Here is a 17,488-nt window from a genome sequence, read left to right on the forward strand (position 1 = left end):
AATAATTTGAGTTAGGAAAAAGATATTAAGATGCGGTTTGCGCAGGCTTATTGGTTGGTCATTTGTCTATTTTCTAGTCTAAAAAAAGTCATATCATCGCATTTAAATTTTTTGAGAAAATCCAATATTTTGGTTATAATATCGAATAACGCCCTCTATCGGCGGCCGTGTAGGTCGCAACTGTCATGATTACGAGAAACCTAAAAGCCCAAGAAATGCTCTTTTCAATGATACCAAATTTATCCAAATCCATTAAGCCGTTTCGAAGTTACAGGCATTTATTTCAAACAACATTCAAATACCCCCCACCACTTTATTTCGAAAGATAGAGAAAAATTGTTTTTACAAAAAATGTTCGACTTTAAGTTAACATTAAAACGCAAATACTTTTTTGTTACATTCATTGGGGAAAATCGTGAGAAACGTAACTTTATGTAATTCAATATGGTGGAAACGCCCACTGGCGGCCATCTTGGAAACTTGAAAATAATTTCCAGCATTTTCCCTTGCCCACTTTACCTATGAAATTTTTTTCCGTAGCTCTCTACGATCACTAGTTTCTGAGATACAGCCGCTTACCTCGCTTATTTGCCCACCCTGTACATGCAAGGTGAACATTCTCCTGTCCCAACCGCATTTTAAAGACAAGCAAAAATTTTAATCAAAAATGCCTTTTTTTTCATAAAATGAACATTAAAAATATTTTACTGTCCGTTTCTATCCAAGTAGGCCGATCCATACACAAATTGAAATGTTAATATAAATTTCAATTCTAAGCAATTTTCCTTAAATTACTGAATAAAGGTCTTCATGCCAATTATATCTGAATGGTGAACAATAAAAGGCAGTTTATTCTCGAAATATTTTTATATTTACCCATTTTCTGGTCCCCCTGTACATGCAAGACGAAAGTTCTTCATGCCAACTGCATTTTAAAGACAAGCAAAAATTTTAATCAAAAATGCCTTGTTTTTCGTAAAATGAACATTAAAAATATTTTACTGTCCGTTTCTATCCAAGTAGGCCGATCCATACACAAATTGAAATGTTAATATAAATTTCAATTCTAAGCAATTTTCCTTAAATTACTGAATAAAGGTCTTCATGCCAATTATATCTGAATGGTGAACAATAAAAGGCAGTTTATTCTTGAACTATTTTTATATTTACCGATTTTCTGATCATCTTGTACAAGCAAGACAAAAGTTCTTCATGTCAACTGCATTTTAAAGACAAGTAAAAATTTTAATCAAGAATGCCTTTTTTTCATAAAATGAACAGTAAAAATATTTTACTGTCCGTTTCTATCAAAGTAGGCCGATTCATTCACAAATTGAAATGTTGATATAAATTTAAATTCTAAGCAATTTTCCTAAATTACTGAATAAAGTTCTTCATGCCAATTATATCTGAATGGTAAACAATAAAAGGCAGTTTATTCTTGAACTATTTTTATATTTACCGATTTTCTGATAATCTTGTACATGCAAGACAAAAGTTCTTCATGTCAACTGCATTTTAAAGACAAGTAAATATTTTAATCAAGAATGCCTCTTTCTCGTAAAATGAAAAATAAAAAAATTTTTTCTCTTCCACTCTAACCGTGGACATACTGTATATACATGTTTTGCATAATATCACACAAAAATTAAACAGTGAAGACACACAAACACTATTAATACTTTACATAGAAAATCACAAATTACGTTTTATGTGGAACTTAAAAAACTAAATGATGTGTACCCCCAAATAGTCTAATTATAGAAAATGTAGGTATTCAAATAAGTAATTTGGTGTACTATTATTGCATTTTTAGCATTTATTGATGAACTGCCATTAGCAAATAGTCCGGAGGTATTTGGGTTACACCCTAACGCTGAAATTGGTTACTACACCCAAGCCACTAAAGAAATGTGGAACTTACTCATTGAATTACAACCACAAAGTTGTAAGTAATTTAAAATATACAATAAAAATTTCCTCTAATAAACTACCCATTACAGCGGCTTCGGGAGAAGGTATAAGTAGAGAGGAATTCATTGCGTTGGTAGCTACTGACATATTGAAAAAGATTCCAGAAACTTATGAAATTTGGAAGGTCCGAAGATACTTCCAAAGAATGATGTCTCCGACAATAATCGTCCTCCTGCAAGAGCTGGAAAGGTTCAATAAACTCATATCGACCATGAGAAGGACTCTAATTCAGTTGCAAAAGGCGCTGGCCGGCGAAATTGGAATGGATAGCATATTGGATAATGTTGCTTACTCGTTGTTCAATGGACAATTGCCAAATGTATGGCGCAAGTTAGCTCCAGCCACCTGTAAGAATTTGGGTGGGTGGATGGAGCATTTTGAAATGAGACAGCAGCAATATTTTACATGGGTATGTTATATATTTTTTTTAATCTTGGGTGAAGAGTTTAATTCTAATTTGATTATTCTTAAAGTGGAAGATTGTAGAAGATTTCATACAGTTTTTCAAAATATAAATTTTCACTTTGCTTTATATAAAACTAAAGAAGCTTTCAGAGTTTAACTAGTAAAGCATATGGCTAATATGATTCGACACTTCTGTAGAAGGGATTACTTGTTTATCTATCTACCGTTATGATCAGTATCATAACGATATTAACTTGCAAAAGAGTTTACCATTTACTTCTCGATAGGGAGTTTATAATTATTATTTACATTTTAATTGGTACGCGGGAATTTAGAAATGTTGTACGTTCAGAGAATGAATTTCAGACACTTACCGTACGTCGCTCACATAGAGTATAATCCAGGTGTTGGTTATACAGGGTGTTCCACTCTCACTCGATGGACACTTAATTTATAACAGCAAGAAAACACCAAAACTTTGAGGAAGGTTTTTTAATAACGATAAAACAAAACATTCAAAACAAACAAAATAGCGAAGACACAACAGATTCGAACAAACATTATTAATTCATTTACACGCGACCATGCTATCCAAGATTCAGGAAACTCAATGCGAATTCATAGCAAAATTTGGAAACACTATTTATTATAAAATTAACCTGAGAATCTAAGAACCATGTAGACTGGCCAGTGTGGAATCTAAGAACTGCTTTTTTCTGAAATTTCTCCTGAATTTGACACCTCGCTTCGCCAATTTGTTGGGTACAGAAGTTTCGGTTCTTATCTTATTGGCGGGATCCTTGAATATCGGGGGTTGGAATGGCGTAATTATATCATGTTAATAGTTCCCTAATTGACTGGATTTACATTTGTATGAATACTTCTGTGACTAACTGAACTTATAAGTAATCCGACACCTTCCTATAGTGACCTCGTACCGCAAGTGATACGAGACGGGATGGTCAATATTATCATTCTATTGTTTTTTTCTATAGTTGGGAAAAGAACCCGTGGGAAAAAACAGCTTTTCATATATCTTTCCTTTCCAATTATCAATTTAACAACTTAATTTAATTCTAATTTGGAATCTCTATGCCATTCTCGTGTTTCACGTGCTATTACAAATATGGATTTCTTTTTTCCGTCCTAGACTAGGCTAGTGCCCCCGGACGCAACAAATGACTTTCACATGGCGATACATTTTCAAGAAGTTACTTTGCCCAGTGTTTTGGGATTTCATGGTCTTGTTCTAATTATCGGTTTGTAAGTTTATTAGTCCCCACGACAAAAAGCTTCTCAAACCACCCTTTAAATACATATACGGCGCCTATAGGTACTACTTGACCCTTGTCCGGCAGTGGTTGTTTCTTAGAAGGCCTAATAGAACTATCCCCAGCCCCAATCTTTCTGAAAACCACCCCATAAATTACCCGTATCTGGCTTTTGTTACAGTTCCAACCCTAAATAAGGACATATCCACAAAAAAATTAAATAGGTAAGCTTAAATATGGAAATTATGCTTGGCTATTTTTGCCATTATACAGAGGTGCAGCTTAGTATAAAGTCAATTTCTGCTCAGGTAAATGATCTTGTTTTTTTATTGAATCATATTATATAAATCAACATATAGGTAAGCTTACAGACCAAAATTATGAGGACTGTAAAACCAGTGCTGACCCGAAAGTTAATAAACATTACTTAACAGTCAGACATTCTTGAGAATTCTTAATTTATTACACTATTCACCAAATTTTTCTTAAGTACCTATGATTTTTGCAAAAATTTCACAGGCTTGGCGAAGACGTGGAATGGATAGAAATACAAGCAGTTATATTTTCTATTTTTAATTTAAAAGAGAAACAAATAATGTTTTGAATAAAATTAAAAATCTTCTTTTAAGGAGGTTTATCGGGTATATCTAAAGTCAAATGATAGTTTCTGTAGATTCGCTAGTGACTAAAGTAGTAAGCCTTTAGATTTGGCAATGTTGCACTTGGCTGGCACGCTGGGCTCAGCATTCGCTCGCTCGCTTCCGATCATTCTGTTTGTTTGGATGCCTAAGCTTGAAATGTACATCGTATGCCACACCTGCAAATTTCAAATAATACGCTACATCGAGAACCGCGGCGTTGCCGCTATCACACATATGGAGGTTAAGTTAGTCAATGACAGCAGTTTGAAGGAGAATTATTATAAATTATGTATCTTACAAGTACCTAATCGATTTCTACGAGCTATCATACAATTCCTTAGATATCAGTTTCCTATTTACACAAGTTGCTGTGGACTTCTCATAAGTCTCCGTACTAAATTGTGAAAAATTATTTTATTAATATCTCGTCTCTTAGGTATCGAAACTAGTCATAATTTTTTTTGAGGGTTTTCTTCATATTTATAAGCTTATATTAATTTTTTTATGAATATTTGTTTGTCAATTCCATATCAGACAAACCTCCTTAAGCCGTGCCCATTATAACAAAATAAATACACAAAATTTTAAATCAATTGGATTAATAGTCTTTGAATCATCGTGGCCATGGGAAAGGTGTTTTTGAAAAAAACACAGTTTTGAGATAATTGCATTTCAAATCTCCGATTTTTACATTAGGATCAACGTTATTTTACCTTTTATCATGTTGTCGATTCCAGGGTCATAAAGGGTCCTTTCTGCATCCACTGTGATCTTAAAAATATTGAATTGATATTGCCTTTAAGCCAAATTCCTATAATTTTTTTTGAATGCTATGGTTCTTATAAAAATTTGTAGAAATATTCTAGAGATAATGTATTCAAAGGATATGCAACAAAAAAAATTTTTTTTTTCAGTCAACCCAACTAGGTATAACCACTTAAGCGTTTCACCCACTATGCTCATTTCCGTCATGAAATGTCTAAATCCAATCCATGTACAAAGTCAATATCTCCCGATAATTTCCATACTAAACCTCCTTTCATCAGATACTGACTCAAATTATTTTATAACTACTATACTAGACATTCCTATTTTCTGAATAATGTAATCATTATTACGCCACGAGTGGTATAAAATTATATGTATGTTGTTGCAGTCCACAACAGGAGAGCCAACTGTCTTGTGGATATCTGGGCTTCACATACCAGAGACTTACCTTGCTGCATTGGTTCAAATCGCATGTCGTTTCCACAATTGGCCACTGGACAGATCTACGCTTTACACATATGTTACTGAGTACATGGATCCTGCAGATGTAGCTATGAAACCAACACAGGTATTACCTTATTTAATTTAAAAAATTTATTCTCGAGTCTCGAATTAAACTTGTAGGGAAACTGCTTGGTGCATGGTTTGTATTTAGAGGGGGCAGCTTGGGATTTAGAAAACAATTGCTTAAAGAGGTCTACACCAAAGGTTTTAATAGAAAAATTGCCAGTTCTTGGTGTAGTTCCCATCGAAGCATATAGATTAAAGTTACAAAATACTTTAAGAACCCCTGTGTACACAACATCTTTAAGGAGAAATGCCATGGGCGTGGGTTTGGTATTTGAAGCAGACCTGAGAACCACCGAGCACATAAGTCATTGGGTGCTGCAAGGAGTTTGCTTAGTTTTAAATACTGATTAAGTCCACAAGAATTTTTTAGTTTCAATTTTTTAAGGTTATATTGTTTCTTACTATTTTTGTGTTTCTACTCGTAATAAAGAAAAGTCTTAAAACTGGAATAATTTAATACAAATAAAATGTTCTGGTACAATAAGTCACAATATCATAAGATTGTCGAAAATGAGCATCTAGGAAAGGTAAATTTGATAATCCGCACTTTTATCAAATTTAACTATCTGCTTCAAGTATGCCCTGTAAAAAAGAAAAATTATAAACATATGTAGAATGCTTATGAATATTAGTATATATTTATTTTTCAAATGAAATATCTGCTTCATTTAACCAGGATGAAGGTTAAAATAAAATGCTACTGTTAGATTTCATTTTGGTGCATGTTGTACAAACTGGACCAATTTTGAATCAGGAATCTTCACCATGTGGCAATATGTCTCATTTTAAAAGACAAGTTTCATATGGGGTATGCAATAAAACCCTTTGTTTTCTAGATACAGTATTGAAATTAAAAAAAATTGTCAAATGCTTTGACCATATTTATTGTAGACTGAAACTTTGGACCAATAAATTTATGTAATTAGAAATAAAAATTCACTGAGCCGGTGTACAAATACTAGTGTGGGTACACATGTCTGCAAGTGACCCATTTTAAGTATTACGTCAATAGCGCCACCTTGGTGCCACCCAGACCAGTCTAACAGTTGCAAGGACAAAAAAAAAACAGACGCGGGACGCAACAGGGTTCCAGAAAAGGTCCACGGCAAACTGGCGCTAAGGATCAGATACCTACGAATGACTCCACACCGAGAGGATTCTCCAGCAAACGCTCGCTCTGACAACACGTCTTTTTCACAAACTTCGTTTTCTATAAAAATACTTATATTTTTACCATTGAGAGAAAGTTTTATTTTGCTGCATGCCGAAAGCAACCCTCGCTAGGATTTGCCTTTTATATTTCGGGAATAGAGAACAAAAAAAGAAATTAAATTAAATATATGACTGTATTGTTTTTCAAAATATAAATGAAGATCAATATACTTTTGTATGTGCTTGAACCAATTTTCGGAGCACTTTTTCCTTTCCAGTTGAGGTAGCTCTAAAACATGCATTTTGGTACATCAACCGCTTCTTCAGGTGTCGAAAAACGTTGATCTCGTAATTTATTTTTGATGTGCATGAATAAAAAAAAATTATTGGTTCTCAAATCAGGGTTTTACATCGGATGACTCATCAATTCGACTTTTTCAGTTCTCAAAAGCAATTGAGCCAATATGTGAGAACTCACATTGCCCTGATGCATCTTCAGCGGTTGGTTTCCCTTATTTTCCGAAAACTTCTGACAAACCATTCAGAATTGACCATCCGATGTTGCACTAATGGTACAGTTATCACATGTCTGGTTTTTTCAAAAAAATGAAACTTCCTTAGAAGTGCTCATGCACGAACAATTTTTATTGGATTTGACTCAGATGAAAGTCGATTGCTCTTTAATTTCGAGCTCAAATGCATAGATTCATGATTCGTCACTTGTTACGATGTCATAGACGTGTTTTGAAGCACTACGATCGTATTTCTTGAGCATTTCTTTCAACCAATCAACACAAGCCTTTTTTTTGAGTGTTTGTCAAATTTTGTGGGATCCAACGCGAACAAAGCTTTTTTGATGGCAAATATTCATGCAATATTGAATGTATGCTGGTCCCACTAATGCCTAAGGATGCCTCAATCTGAAATAAGTCACATGAAGGTCTTGCAATATTATCAATGTTTTCTGGAACAACAACCGATTTTGTATGACCTTCACGAAATTAGTATACCACCGATGTACAGTGGATATCTGGGCTTCAGGGACATCGATTTTCAGATAGCAGCACCAGGATCGTCCATGCCCGAAATATAAAAAGCAACCCTCATGCTATCAATGGAGAAATGTGCTGAAGGTGGGGGTTTAGTACTGCCATGAATTTCCCTGTTTTTGAAACAAGTAGAGTTTAGATTGTAAATAAATAATTTCATACATTAACCATTAATTATTGGTATACAGGGTGTCTCATAATTAGCTGCCAACTCTGAACAGGCCGATTCTATGATCAAAACTAAGTAAAAAAGTTCATATGAACATGGGTCCGGAAATGCTTCCTAAGGGCACAGGGACCCATTGAAGAGGGAGGAATGGAAATCATTTTTTTGCAATATCTCTCAATCGCGTTGTGATAAATGAAAGAAATTTGGTATACACAGCTAAATTTTGATGAGCAATTTGATGGACTAATCCATTTATTTCCACAAGGTCCATTGGGGTGGGTAAGGGGGGGGGCCCTTGGTACTTTGCGTGTGTAACTTTTTCATCTTTGACTTTTTAACAAATTGGACAGCAAATTCCGTTTTCCCGAACTGTTTTACGTTAAAAAGGTACTCTTGTTTCAAATCGTTATTAACGGTTTCTGAGAAAATCGCTCTTGAATTAATCCCACTTTGGTCAATTTCATAGTAATTTAAACAAACCACAGACTATAAACGTGATAACTTTCAACTCAAAACATAAAGGCTTCTATGATGTAAGTATATCTGTGCTGCCTGTAACTCCACCACATTTTTTTATTGACAATTTCCAACTAATCTATTTACCATAATTTCCAGCCAAATAATGGTATCACAAAAAGTGCTAGATTTACAAATGTAGGATTTTAACCAATTTTCAAACTTAACTTTATATCAATACAAATATCTTTAAAGCAAAAATATTTGCAAGAACAATGAAGTGATAACAGTAGTCATATTAATTTTAAATCACCTTCATAGAGAAGCTTTCAGATTTATATTTTATTATTTTTATGTTGTTTTGGAAACATTATTTACCAGTCTTGAACAAAATCTAAATGCTATTTTCCATATGAAAAGCAGTAGCAAGTTAAAAAATACTGTTCAGTAATGAGACTTGCAAGGAAAAAATCTGTAGATATAGATTTCATGTGAATATGAAATACAAACATACATCACTTGGTTGCTTGTTTTCGTGAATATTTCTATAACATCTAAATATATTTAGCTACATATAATTACATAGTATATTATCTCAGAATTGGTAGTATTAAGCAAATCTTCATTATTTGGTTTTAAATACTGTGAATGATTGACAGTATTACAAACAAAGAATTGCTTGCTGTTCAAATTGTAAAGACATTTTATCCCATAAGCCGACCCTGGTGTATATGTCATCAAAACGATTACATACATAATATATTGCATATAATCTAATATAAACTTAATACAAATAATATCTTGATACTTAATCCACCATATCTTATTTCTACCTAATACGTTATTTAATTCATTTATGATATTTGTAAATATTTCGATATCTAATGACCTTGCAACAGAAAGATAAGTAGGTATAATAAATTACAAATATCTATTATAAAAATTAAACAAATATGACAATTATAATAAATTTACCCACTACATTTTGTCTAAAAATATATACAGGGTGAGTCATTATTAATAATGGTACACAGCTTAATGGCAGATTGTTAACGTCAAAATATAGCGATTGAGCCAAACATGCCTTAGTCAATTGTTGCTCCTTTTCATTCTAAAGGGTGTTAAAGTTGAAAAAATATTTCCATTTTTTTGCTATATTTTAAATATGTATGGACCAATTGTTTTGAAAATTTGTAGTTTTACGTTTGTTGAGGTGGCAAATACGAATATGTAAACAGTGTTGTGGTCACGTCTAGGGGTAGCGACCCCTAGACGTGACCACAGTTATACTGTCCTATCAATGTAAACATATGTCTAACTTTTTGTATTTTACAATTTTGAATTTTTTAACTAGAAATTATTGAACTACATTCAATTTTAAATAAAAAAGGTATACTGTTAGAAATCAACAAATTCAACCATTTTCGAGATACAGACGTTTAAAATTTTTTGAGATTCGGCGGGAATTAAATTAGAAAATTAGCAGGTCATAAGATACCAAGCCTGAATTACGAATTAATGCAAACATTACAGCAACTGAAAATTTTATTATGCATATCTTAACAAATTATTAATCATAAAAGATTCTAAAAGGCACCACCAGCGACTTCAATGCACTTATTTATATTTTGTCTTATGTTAAAAAAAGTTCTATGTTGTTTGATAATATGAACTGATTCTTGAATATTTGTCCACAGTTGTTCTTGACTATCAATAATGTCTTTGTAAATTAGAGATTTAAGATGTCCGCAAAAGAAAAATCCAGTGGATTGCAGGCCAAGGTACATACTTCGCTACCGCGTCCAATATAACGGTGCGAGAAATTTCTATTAAGATATTCTCTTACTTTTCGAGTATAATGTGCTGTCAATTTATTATGTCAATGCCTACTACTTTGGAAAAATATTTTTTTAATTTAAATGCTGTCGAATCTCAAAAACTTAAAATGTCTGTATCTCGAAAACGGTTGTGTTTATCGATTTGTCACAAACATACATTTTTTATTTAGAATTGAATGCAGTTCAATAATTTCTAGTTAAAAAATTCAAAATTGTAAAATACAAAAAGTTAAAAATGTTTTTACATTGATAGGACAGACGTGACATGACCCCAACACTGTTTGCATATTCGTATTTGCCACCTCAACAAACATAAAACTAAAAATTTTCAAGACAATCGGTCCATACATACTTAAAATATAGCAAAAAATCGAAAATATGTTTTCAACTTTAACACCCTGTAGAACGAAAAAGAGCAACAATTGACTTAGGCATATTTGGCTCAATCGCTGTATTTTGACGTTATCAATCTGCCATTAAGCTGTGTACCATTATTAATACCCTGTATATTTTTTGATTTCAATATAATTTTATTTTAATATTTTGCAATATAATACTTGCATAAAGAATGTATCCTTTATATGGAAAATAATATTTAGACACCATAGAATTTAAAAACAAAATTCAATAAAGGTCATATTTTGTACAATGATAATAGAATTTAGAATAGGTCTTGGTATTTCTCGTGCGATTTAGGAAGACTTTCCAATACATTTGATCTTGGAACTTAATTTTGAGATACAACCATGTCGAATAGTACTTTGTAAAATCATGTAAATTCCAAATTTATTTAAAGGTATCTTATCTAAAGGTAGCATGTTTACAAATTGCAAATTTTTAAGAAAACGGTAAAAACTATGCAAAAAAATCAATAAATCATTTTTGTTCAAAATATAATAACATTTTCATAAATATAGAGGTAACTAGCATACTTGACATCTACAGCACTAATTCAGGTGGAAATTAAAATTTTTGGTTTTGAACAACATTTTATTTTTGTGCAAACAAAATTTCATATCAGAGCCTTCATTTGTAAAGATTTCTAGATATATAACATGATTTTTTAAAACTAGTGAAAATTAAATCAAGGGCAAATGTTTAAATAAGATTTATATAAGATATTTTCTTAAATTCGCAGGAAAACGCTTCATCATTATTGACACGTTAGGTTACAATATACAGGCTGTCTTACGGTGATGACCCATTAGAATATTTCAGAGACTACTTCGATTTGAATTTCGAAAATTAGGGACCTAGGGTTTTTGGGGATGCTCACTTTAAATAAAATAATGCCATTCTTGTAACACTTCCAGTTATACGAGAAGTCGTCATCTCTACTTGCTTATTTTAAATATTCCATTTATATTTTTGCATATTTGGATTCTATACGTAATTTTAATGGAACTTTTATCAAACATTCCTCTCTAATGATCTTCGAGATATTTCAATTGTTTTAAAAAAGTTGCTTTTCAATAGCCTAATTCAAAAATGCCTATTTTTTACATTGTGCAAGCTGAAGTATTGATATTTGAAAGAGGCATAGGGGGATACCTATTACAGTTATTTTAAAATCTGTTTGAAATCTGAAATCTGAATCTGTGAAATTGCTAGCAAACTTAAAAACAAAACGATTAATATGATGACTTTATGGCAGTTAGACAAAATCGTTCATTTTTTAACATTTTGAGTTCATTTCGAGAAGTTATTTTAATGAAGTTTCTGTCAAATATTGGCTCATTAAAACAAAACAGTTCTGGCACTTATTCCTTTATTGTCTTACCTTTCTAATTTGTTTTCTTTGCATCTTTAGTTTCTCCTTCTTTCAGTTGTCCCCTTCCAAATATTTTTGCTAAACTGTCCCAGATCCCCCCAAAAAATAACGCACACATCAGATTTTCGAATGGAATGAAAGGATCGTGAATGCCAAGGATAATAGATGAAAGCTTGAAGTAAACAAAGAATATAACGATTCCAAAATAAACGAGTGCATGAGGAGCTGAGATCAGTTCTGTCTTTTTGTCGAGAATAAAGATAATGGATGCTACAAGGGACGCTTTTGTGTAGCTGAAACAAAAAATGTTGTAAAACATCTTTACCTAAGTTGTATTTTATTTGACTTACAAACTTGCTTGCATAAATTCCATTGCTGTTGGTGTCCAAACTCCTCTAATAAGTCTTTCTAAAAGTCTAGTGAATCCAGCGCCATTACCTTTAAGTGTACCAATAATCACCATTATTAGATATGCATTGGGATAAAGTTTAGCGGCGTGTGTAACACCATCGTACACTTTCTTACATCTGTAGATTTCTTTCATTGCAGAAAATATTATTTTTACTGGTAAGAACTTTGCCAATTTGTATCCGAGATCCATCGGTGTGTAAAATACAATATACCTGAAAATAAAGTGAATGATAACTGAAAAATTTTTATATTTTCTTTCTGGCCTTTTTAAAAAAAGTGTATTATTTATATATTTACCAGACTAATGTAGCAACCAAAATTTGTGGACTGTTTTTAAGTGGTGCTAAAATTGGTTCTGCAAGGAGTCCGTTCGCTACCATGCCCCCCGCGAATACAACCAACATGTAGGACAACCAGCATGCTAAGGGATGTTTTCTTGAAAATGCTTGTGCTCCTGAAATAAAACTTTAATTCAAATCGGTTATATGAATATATAATTATTATACTCCATAAGAATACTCCTACTAGATTTTGTCATTAAGAAAAAAAAACGAAATTTTGAGTTTTTTGCTAACGTAAAAACATCCATTATTAATATTAGAACTTTTTTTGCTGGAAAAGTACTTGAATAAAAGTGTCACGAGAAGTATATTTAATTAATAATTAATTAATTATTCCTATGTCAGGTATGCATTTTTCGATAGTGTTATTTGGATAGATTATATTATTTATTTTAGATAATTATACCAGTTATTTGGTATTACAACCAAGAAAATATAACTTTGTAAGTATTTATTTTTCTAAAATGAACATAGACATTTCAAAGAAATATCCATAGGCATAGAAGTTACGCTTTAATTAAGGAGCTGACAGCAATAAATAAATATAGAAATTGCTAACAAATTTGAATGAAATTATCATTACTTAAGTGTTTTCAAATATTTGAAAAAAAAATTATTCTAATTTGAAGGCTCATATTTTCGGAGAAGTGCATATTTTTATCTGAGAAATGTTCTCTCAAAGTTCCTTATGGGACACCCTCGGTATATGACTTCACTTTATAAGAATCAAGGTAAATTATTTGGAATTAATGTGAATTAAAGATGTATAATTTTACTAATTTTATTTAAACCGTGTTTCAAATACAAAATTTAGGCCACATTTTGAAATAAAAAATCTGTCGAGTAGATATACTAATCCACTGTGTTTCAAATTTATAAAACAATCACAATCAGAGGAGGCTGGTGAAAATTGAATTCATCATATTTTGAAAATAAAGCATGGAACACGTACATACCTACCATTTTTTAGGGGTATATTTCTAGACTCAAAGAAGTTTCACAACGAAAAAAATATGCAAAATAAAAAATTAAAATCTGGTCCATTAGATTTTGTCACAACAATGTTCTTTAATAGTCCAGATACTCATGATATTTAACATTAATATTCTATTTTATAGTGCAAGATTGAGATGTGTCATTTTTTCACAACATAAAAAACTATTATAATACTCATATAGACCAAAATTAAGATATGCCTTATTGTTTTAATAGTAACAATATATTTGCAAAATATTTTTAGTCATAATCAATAGATATACACTGTTTTTTTTATTCTGTATAACATTTTTATTCCTCCTGGTTACAACATTATGAAATTTGAAAATTTAATTTTGTGAAAAATAAAAAGTATACTTAATATGAAAAAAAATCTTTAGTTCATACATATGGATTTCTTTTTGAGATTTCAGGGTTGGCAATCCCTATTTTGATTTGTTATTTCGTAATACTGTTAGAAATTCTTTTGTCATAAATGTTTGCCTTGAAAGTATAGAAACCACTCTCTAAAAACGATATGAGTCCCTAGCTTTATTATGAAACATATGATAACTTTAACTTTTAGTAAATACCTAAAATAATAAATAACTAATTAAATAATTTTATAAAAAAAAAAATACATTTAATTAGTAGAAAATTAAAATGTGTGCATTTTACTGATATACATACAGAGTGTCCCAGAATATGTGGTCAATCTCTTGGATTAAATAACATAAAAAGTTGTTACAAAAGTATTCCTTAGCCCCCCCCTACGGGGATACAGGCTCTTAAAGGACGTCCCTGAAATCGAAATTTTTTTTAATAACATTTAAAAGGCTGTAATTTAAATATTTTTTAATATGATGGACAATAAAGGACAAGGATTCAACTATCTTCAATCTACAGAGCTAGGGGATGCACAACATTAGAAGGGGTTCATATTGGACCGACATACAAAATTATGTAATAAAAATCATATTAATCAAAAATAGTTTTTTCTCGAAAACATTTTATCAATATCAACCAAGTGTGCCCTTTTTTGTTTAAGTTTCAAGCTATCTAAAAATATTTTTGTGTCTCTATCGTAAAGGGTGTAAAAAAAATTGACATTACTGTGCTACGGCTAGCCCGTCCCTGGTAAACCAAATAAGCCAAATTGTTTTCATGGGTCAATTTTTAAGAAGTCTTATATGTAGTCGGTCGTATTAAAAAATAATTAAATTACACAAAGTATTTTAAAAGTTATTAAAAAAAATCGATTTTCAAGGGCTTCCTTTAGGGGCCTGTATCTTCGTCGGGTAGCCCTCTAGGGAAAGTTTTTATAGGAATTTGCCATGTTATTTTAGCGTCCCCTGTAGAAATCCGAGAGATTGCCAGCTTATTCTGGGATACTCTGTAAGTGTACCCTTTTGTACAGTAAATAGTGACGATTCGGAAAACGTACCATACGTTTTCTGAAATTATTTACCAAAGAAAAATACAGCAAAAATCAAAAAACTTTTTAACGAGTTTTTAGTGATCTCTATATTTTAGGACAAAAAAAATTTTCATAAACTGGTTTCATTCAAACATCTTAAAAAGTTACTGTTAAGAAAATTACACAAAAAAAATATTTAAAAACCTGTAACTTTTAAAGAAAGCATTTTCGTACTGAGGTACTAAGTACTCGGCTAATTGTCTTGTTTGATTATATTTTTTACACCTTATTATGAGTCACCCTGTATAGAATATATAATGTAATAATATGAACTCTTATAATGGCCCAGTTTGTTCTAAAAATAGTGTAAGCTTATATTGTCTTAGTATGATACAGTTTATTGACAGAAATATTAAAACAATATATATTGCTTTATATTATTTGAACGAAAAAGAATTTGTCATTGATATAGGTACTAAAATAAAACGTTTTTTTTTATCATTTAGAAGCTGAATTTATCTTAGTTTTTATTTTAGATTATATGAAATGGTATAATTGGCTTCTAATCTGATGAAGAAATTACTTTATTAGAAATAAAGTATAAAATCCAAACTTTGCCTGTCAAATGAATGAATGAATTTATATATTAATTATACATGATTTTTAAAGCATATATTTTTTTACTGAATTTACTATAATATGTATTTTTTAATGTTGAAATACGATTATTGCTTATCAATTTAATGATTTTGTAAATCACGAGTAACGACAGGTTAATTAAAATGTAAATGTATTTTTATTTCATTAATCACCGGCCGATATCTAGGTATTTTAATTTCGTCTACTGTACCAAATATATCTTCCGTCTAATAGGAAATATTAAAATAACTCTCCAGCATGGCACTCCAAGCATTTTAGAATATTTTTGAAGATAAGTATATTTATATCCGTTTGTTTATTGTAAATTATGTTTCACATGTATGTCTCATCAAATCAAAGAAAACTTGTACCAATTTGCGTGCATTATTATACATTTTTGTAACCTGGTCTCTGAAAAGCACTAAATACGACTCTGCGCTTACGCATTTACCCTCCTTGTCTAGCTTACGTACCGGTTCCAAGATCTTCCCTGACTGAGAGAGCGCAAAGCGTGCAGTGGGCGATGTCGAAATAGGGAAACATTTTCAGTTTCACCACCTGATTGGCGATGTCCAAGAATGCCTCCGGATCCATGGCGCCCGCTGTTTAGTATTTCTACCACTTTAGAAAACTGCTCGAATTTCGAAAATATCGACACGGAGGGCGACTATCGGCGCTTGGACATTCTGATAACCGGCCACGGACTAGCGACTAGCAAGACGCCGGCTCATTTCGAGAAGTAGCGTCGAAATCTAAATTTAAGTCGGAGAGATACGGTTTTATTTTGGGTTAAGTCAGAAACGCGCATCGCGAACTGAGACAGAATTAATGATAATGACGAAATTATAGTACTTAAGGCTATACAGGGTGATTTGTGATTTATAAGTGATAGTACAACACTTAACTATGGATAATAACCCATTAAACATTTTTCAGTTTCTGACATGTTTCAGAAACGTTTCCATTTTTCTTGAAACGTTTCATAAAAAATCCATGCAACGTTCTGGTAACGTTCTAGAAGCCCAAGATGTCCTCCCCAAAATACGTTTCCAATGAAACGTTTCAAAAAATTGGTTTCAGTAACTGTTCCATTTATGCCCTCGATATTTTTGTTTTACGTTTCAGTATATTTTCAGAAATGTTTGAATAACATAATAATTTTATTACCATATTGTTCTCATAATGCTCTCAACTTTAGATAATTTTCATTTCAAAAGCGGTTTTGAAACAGTATAAATAGTGTGAGTATTTTTTAAAATATCTCTAATACTCTTTTGTAATTTTTATTTGTATTGTGAATGACTTAATTCGAACTAAAATAAGTTACATTGTATATTAAAAAAAAAACTAAATATGCGTTTCTAGTTTGGGGATGCGGCAACTTTTACCAAGAATTTCTTTCTTTTTGAGAAGCCACTGAAAAAAGTTTCTAATATGGATTACAAATTTTGCGATTCATCGTACAAATAAAAATGTCACAAAACAATATCAGAAGCATTTAAAAAAAGTTACACATTTTATATTGTTCAAATACGCTTCTGAAATGGAAATTTTCTAATATTGAGACCATCATGAATATGGTAACAATGACGAACTGATAATTAGAAAAAGTTAGTTATGATTATGAATCTTGAAATGATA

The 17,488-nt window shown here is 31.5% G+C and overlaps 2 protein-coding genes across 2 annotated transcripts in view; one reads left to right on the forward strand and one right to left on the reverse strand.

Annotated features, from left to right (window-relative positions):
• The window catches only part of LOC108912719 (dynein heavy chain 10, axonemal), a 46,729-nt gene extending 40,716 nt beyond the window's left edge, over window positions 1–6,013 (forward strand). The window contains exons 14-17 of the mRNA XM_018718040.1: window positions 1,817–1,948; window positions 2,004–2,383; window positions 5,448–5,627; window positions 5,684–6,013. Coding sequence (XP_018573556.1) covers window positions 1,817–1,948; window positions 2,004–2,383; window positions 5,448–5,627; window positions 5,684–5,980 — 989 coding nt within the window. The 3' untranslated portion in view covers window positions 5,981–6,013. The remainder of the gene's footprint in view (window positions 1–1,816; window positions 1,949–2,003; window positions 2,384–5,447; window positions 5,628–5,683) is intronic.
• Window positions 6,014–6,066: 53 nt separating this feature from the next.
• LOC108912720 (trimeric intracellular cation channel type 1B.1) lies at window positions 6,067–16,598 on the reverse strand. The gene is made up of 5 exons (XM_018718043.1): window positions 16,321–16,598; window positions 12,773–12,929; window positions 12,415–12,687; window positions 12,074–12,357; window positions 6,067–6,211 (listed from the first exon to the last, which is right to left on the reverse strand). Exons 1-4 carry the CDS (start codon window positions 16,439–16,441, stop codon window positions 12,078–12,080), a joined length of 831 nt encoding a protein of 276 aa, XP_018573559.1. The 5' UTR covers window positions 16,442–16,598; the 3' UTR covers window positions 6,067–6,211; window positions 12,074–12,077.
• Between the last annotated feature and the right edge of the window lie 890 nt (window positions 16,599–17,488).

Source organism: Anoplophora glabripennis, unplaced genomic scaffold (assembly GCF_000390285.2).
Source record: "Anoplophora glabripennis isolate ALB-LARVAE unplaced genomic scaffold, Agla_2.0 scaffold879, whole genome shotgun sequence".
NCBI lineage: Eukaryota > Metazoa > Arthropoda > Insecta > Coleoptera > Cerambycidae > Anoplophora > Anoplophora glabripennis.

What these genes read in the sequence shown, in the direction of transcription:
- LOC108912720 (XM_018718043.1), bottom strand. Translation starts at nt 16,441, where the DNA reads ATGGATCCGGAGGCATTCTTGGACATCGCCAATCAGGTGGTGAAACTG. An exon ending in TTGGTTGCTACATTAGTCTG is followed by an intron (nt 12,688 to 12,772) that starts GTAAATATATAA and finishes CTTTATTTTCAG; the next exon opens with GTATATTGTATTTTACACAC. An exon ending in GAATTTATGCAAGCAAGTTT is followed by an intron (nt 12,358 to 12,414) that starts GTAAGTCAAATA and finishes TTTTTGTTTCAG; the next exon opens with CTACACAAAAGCGTCCCTTG.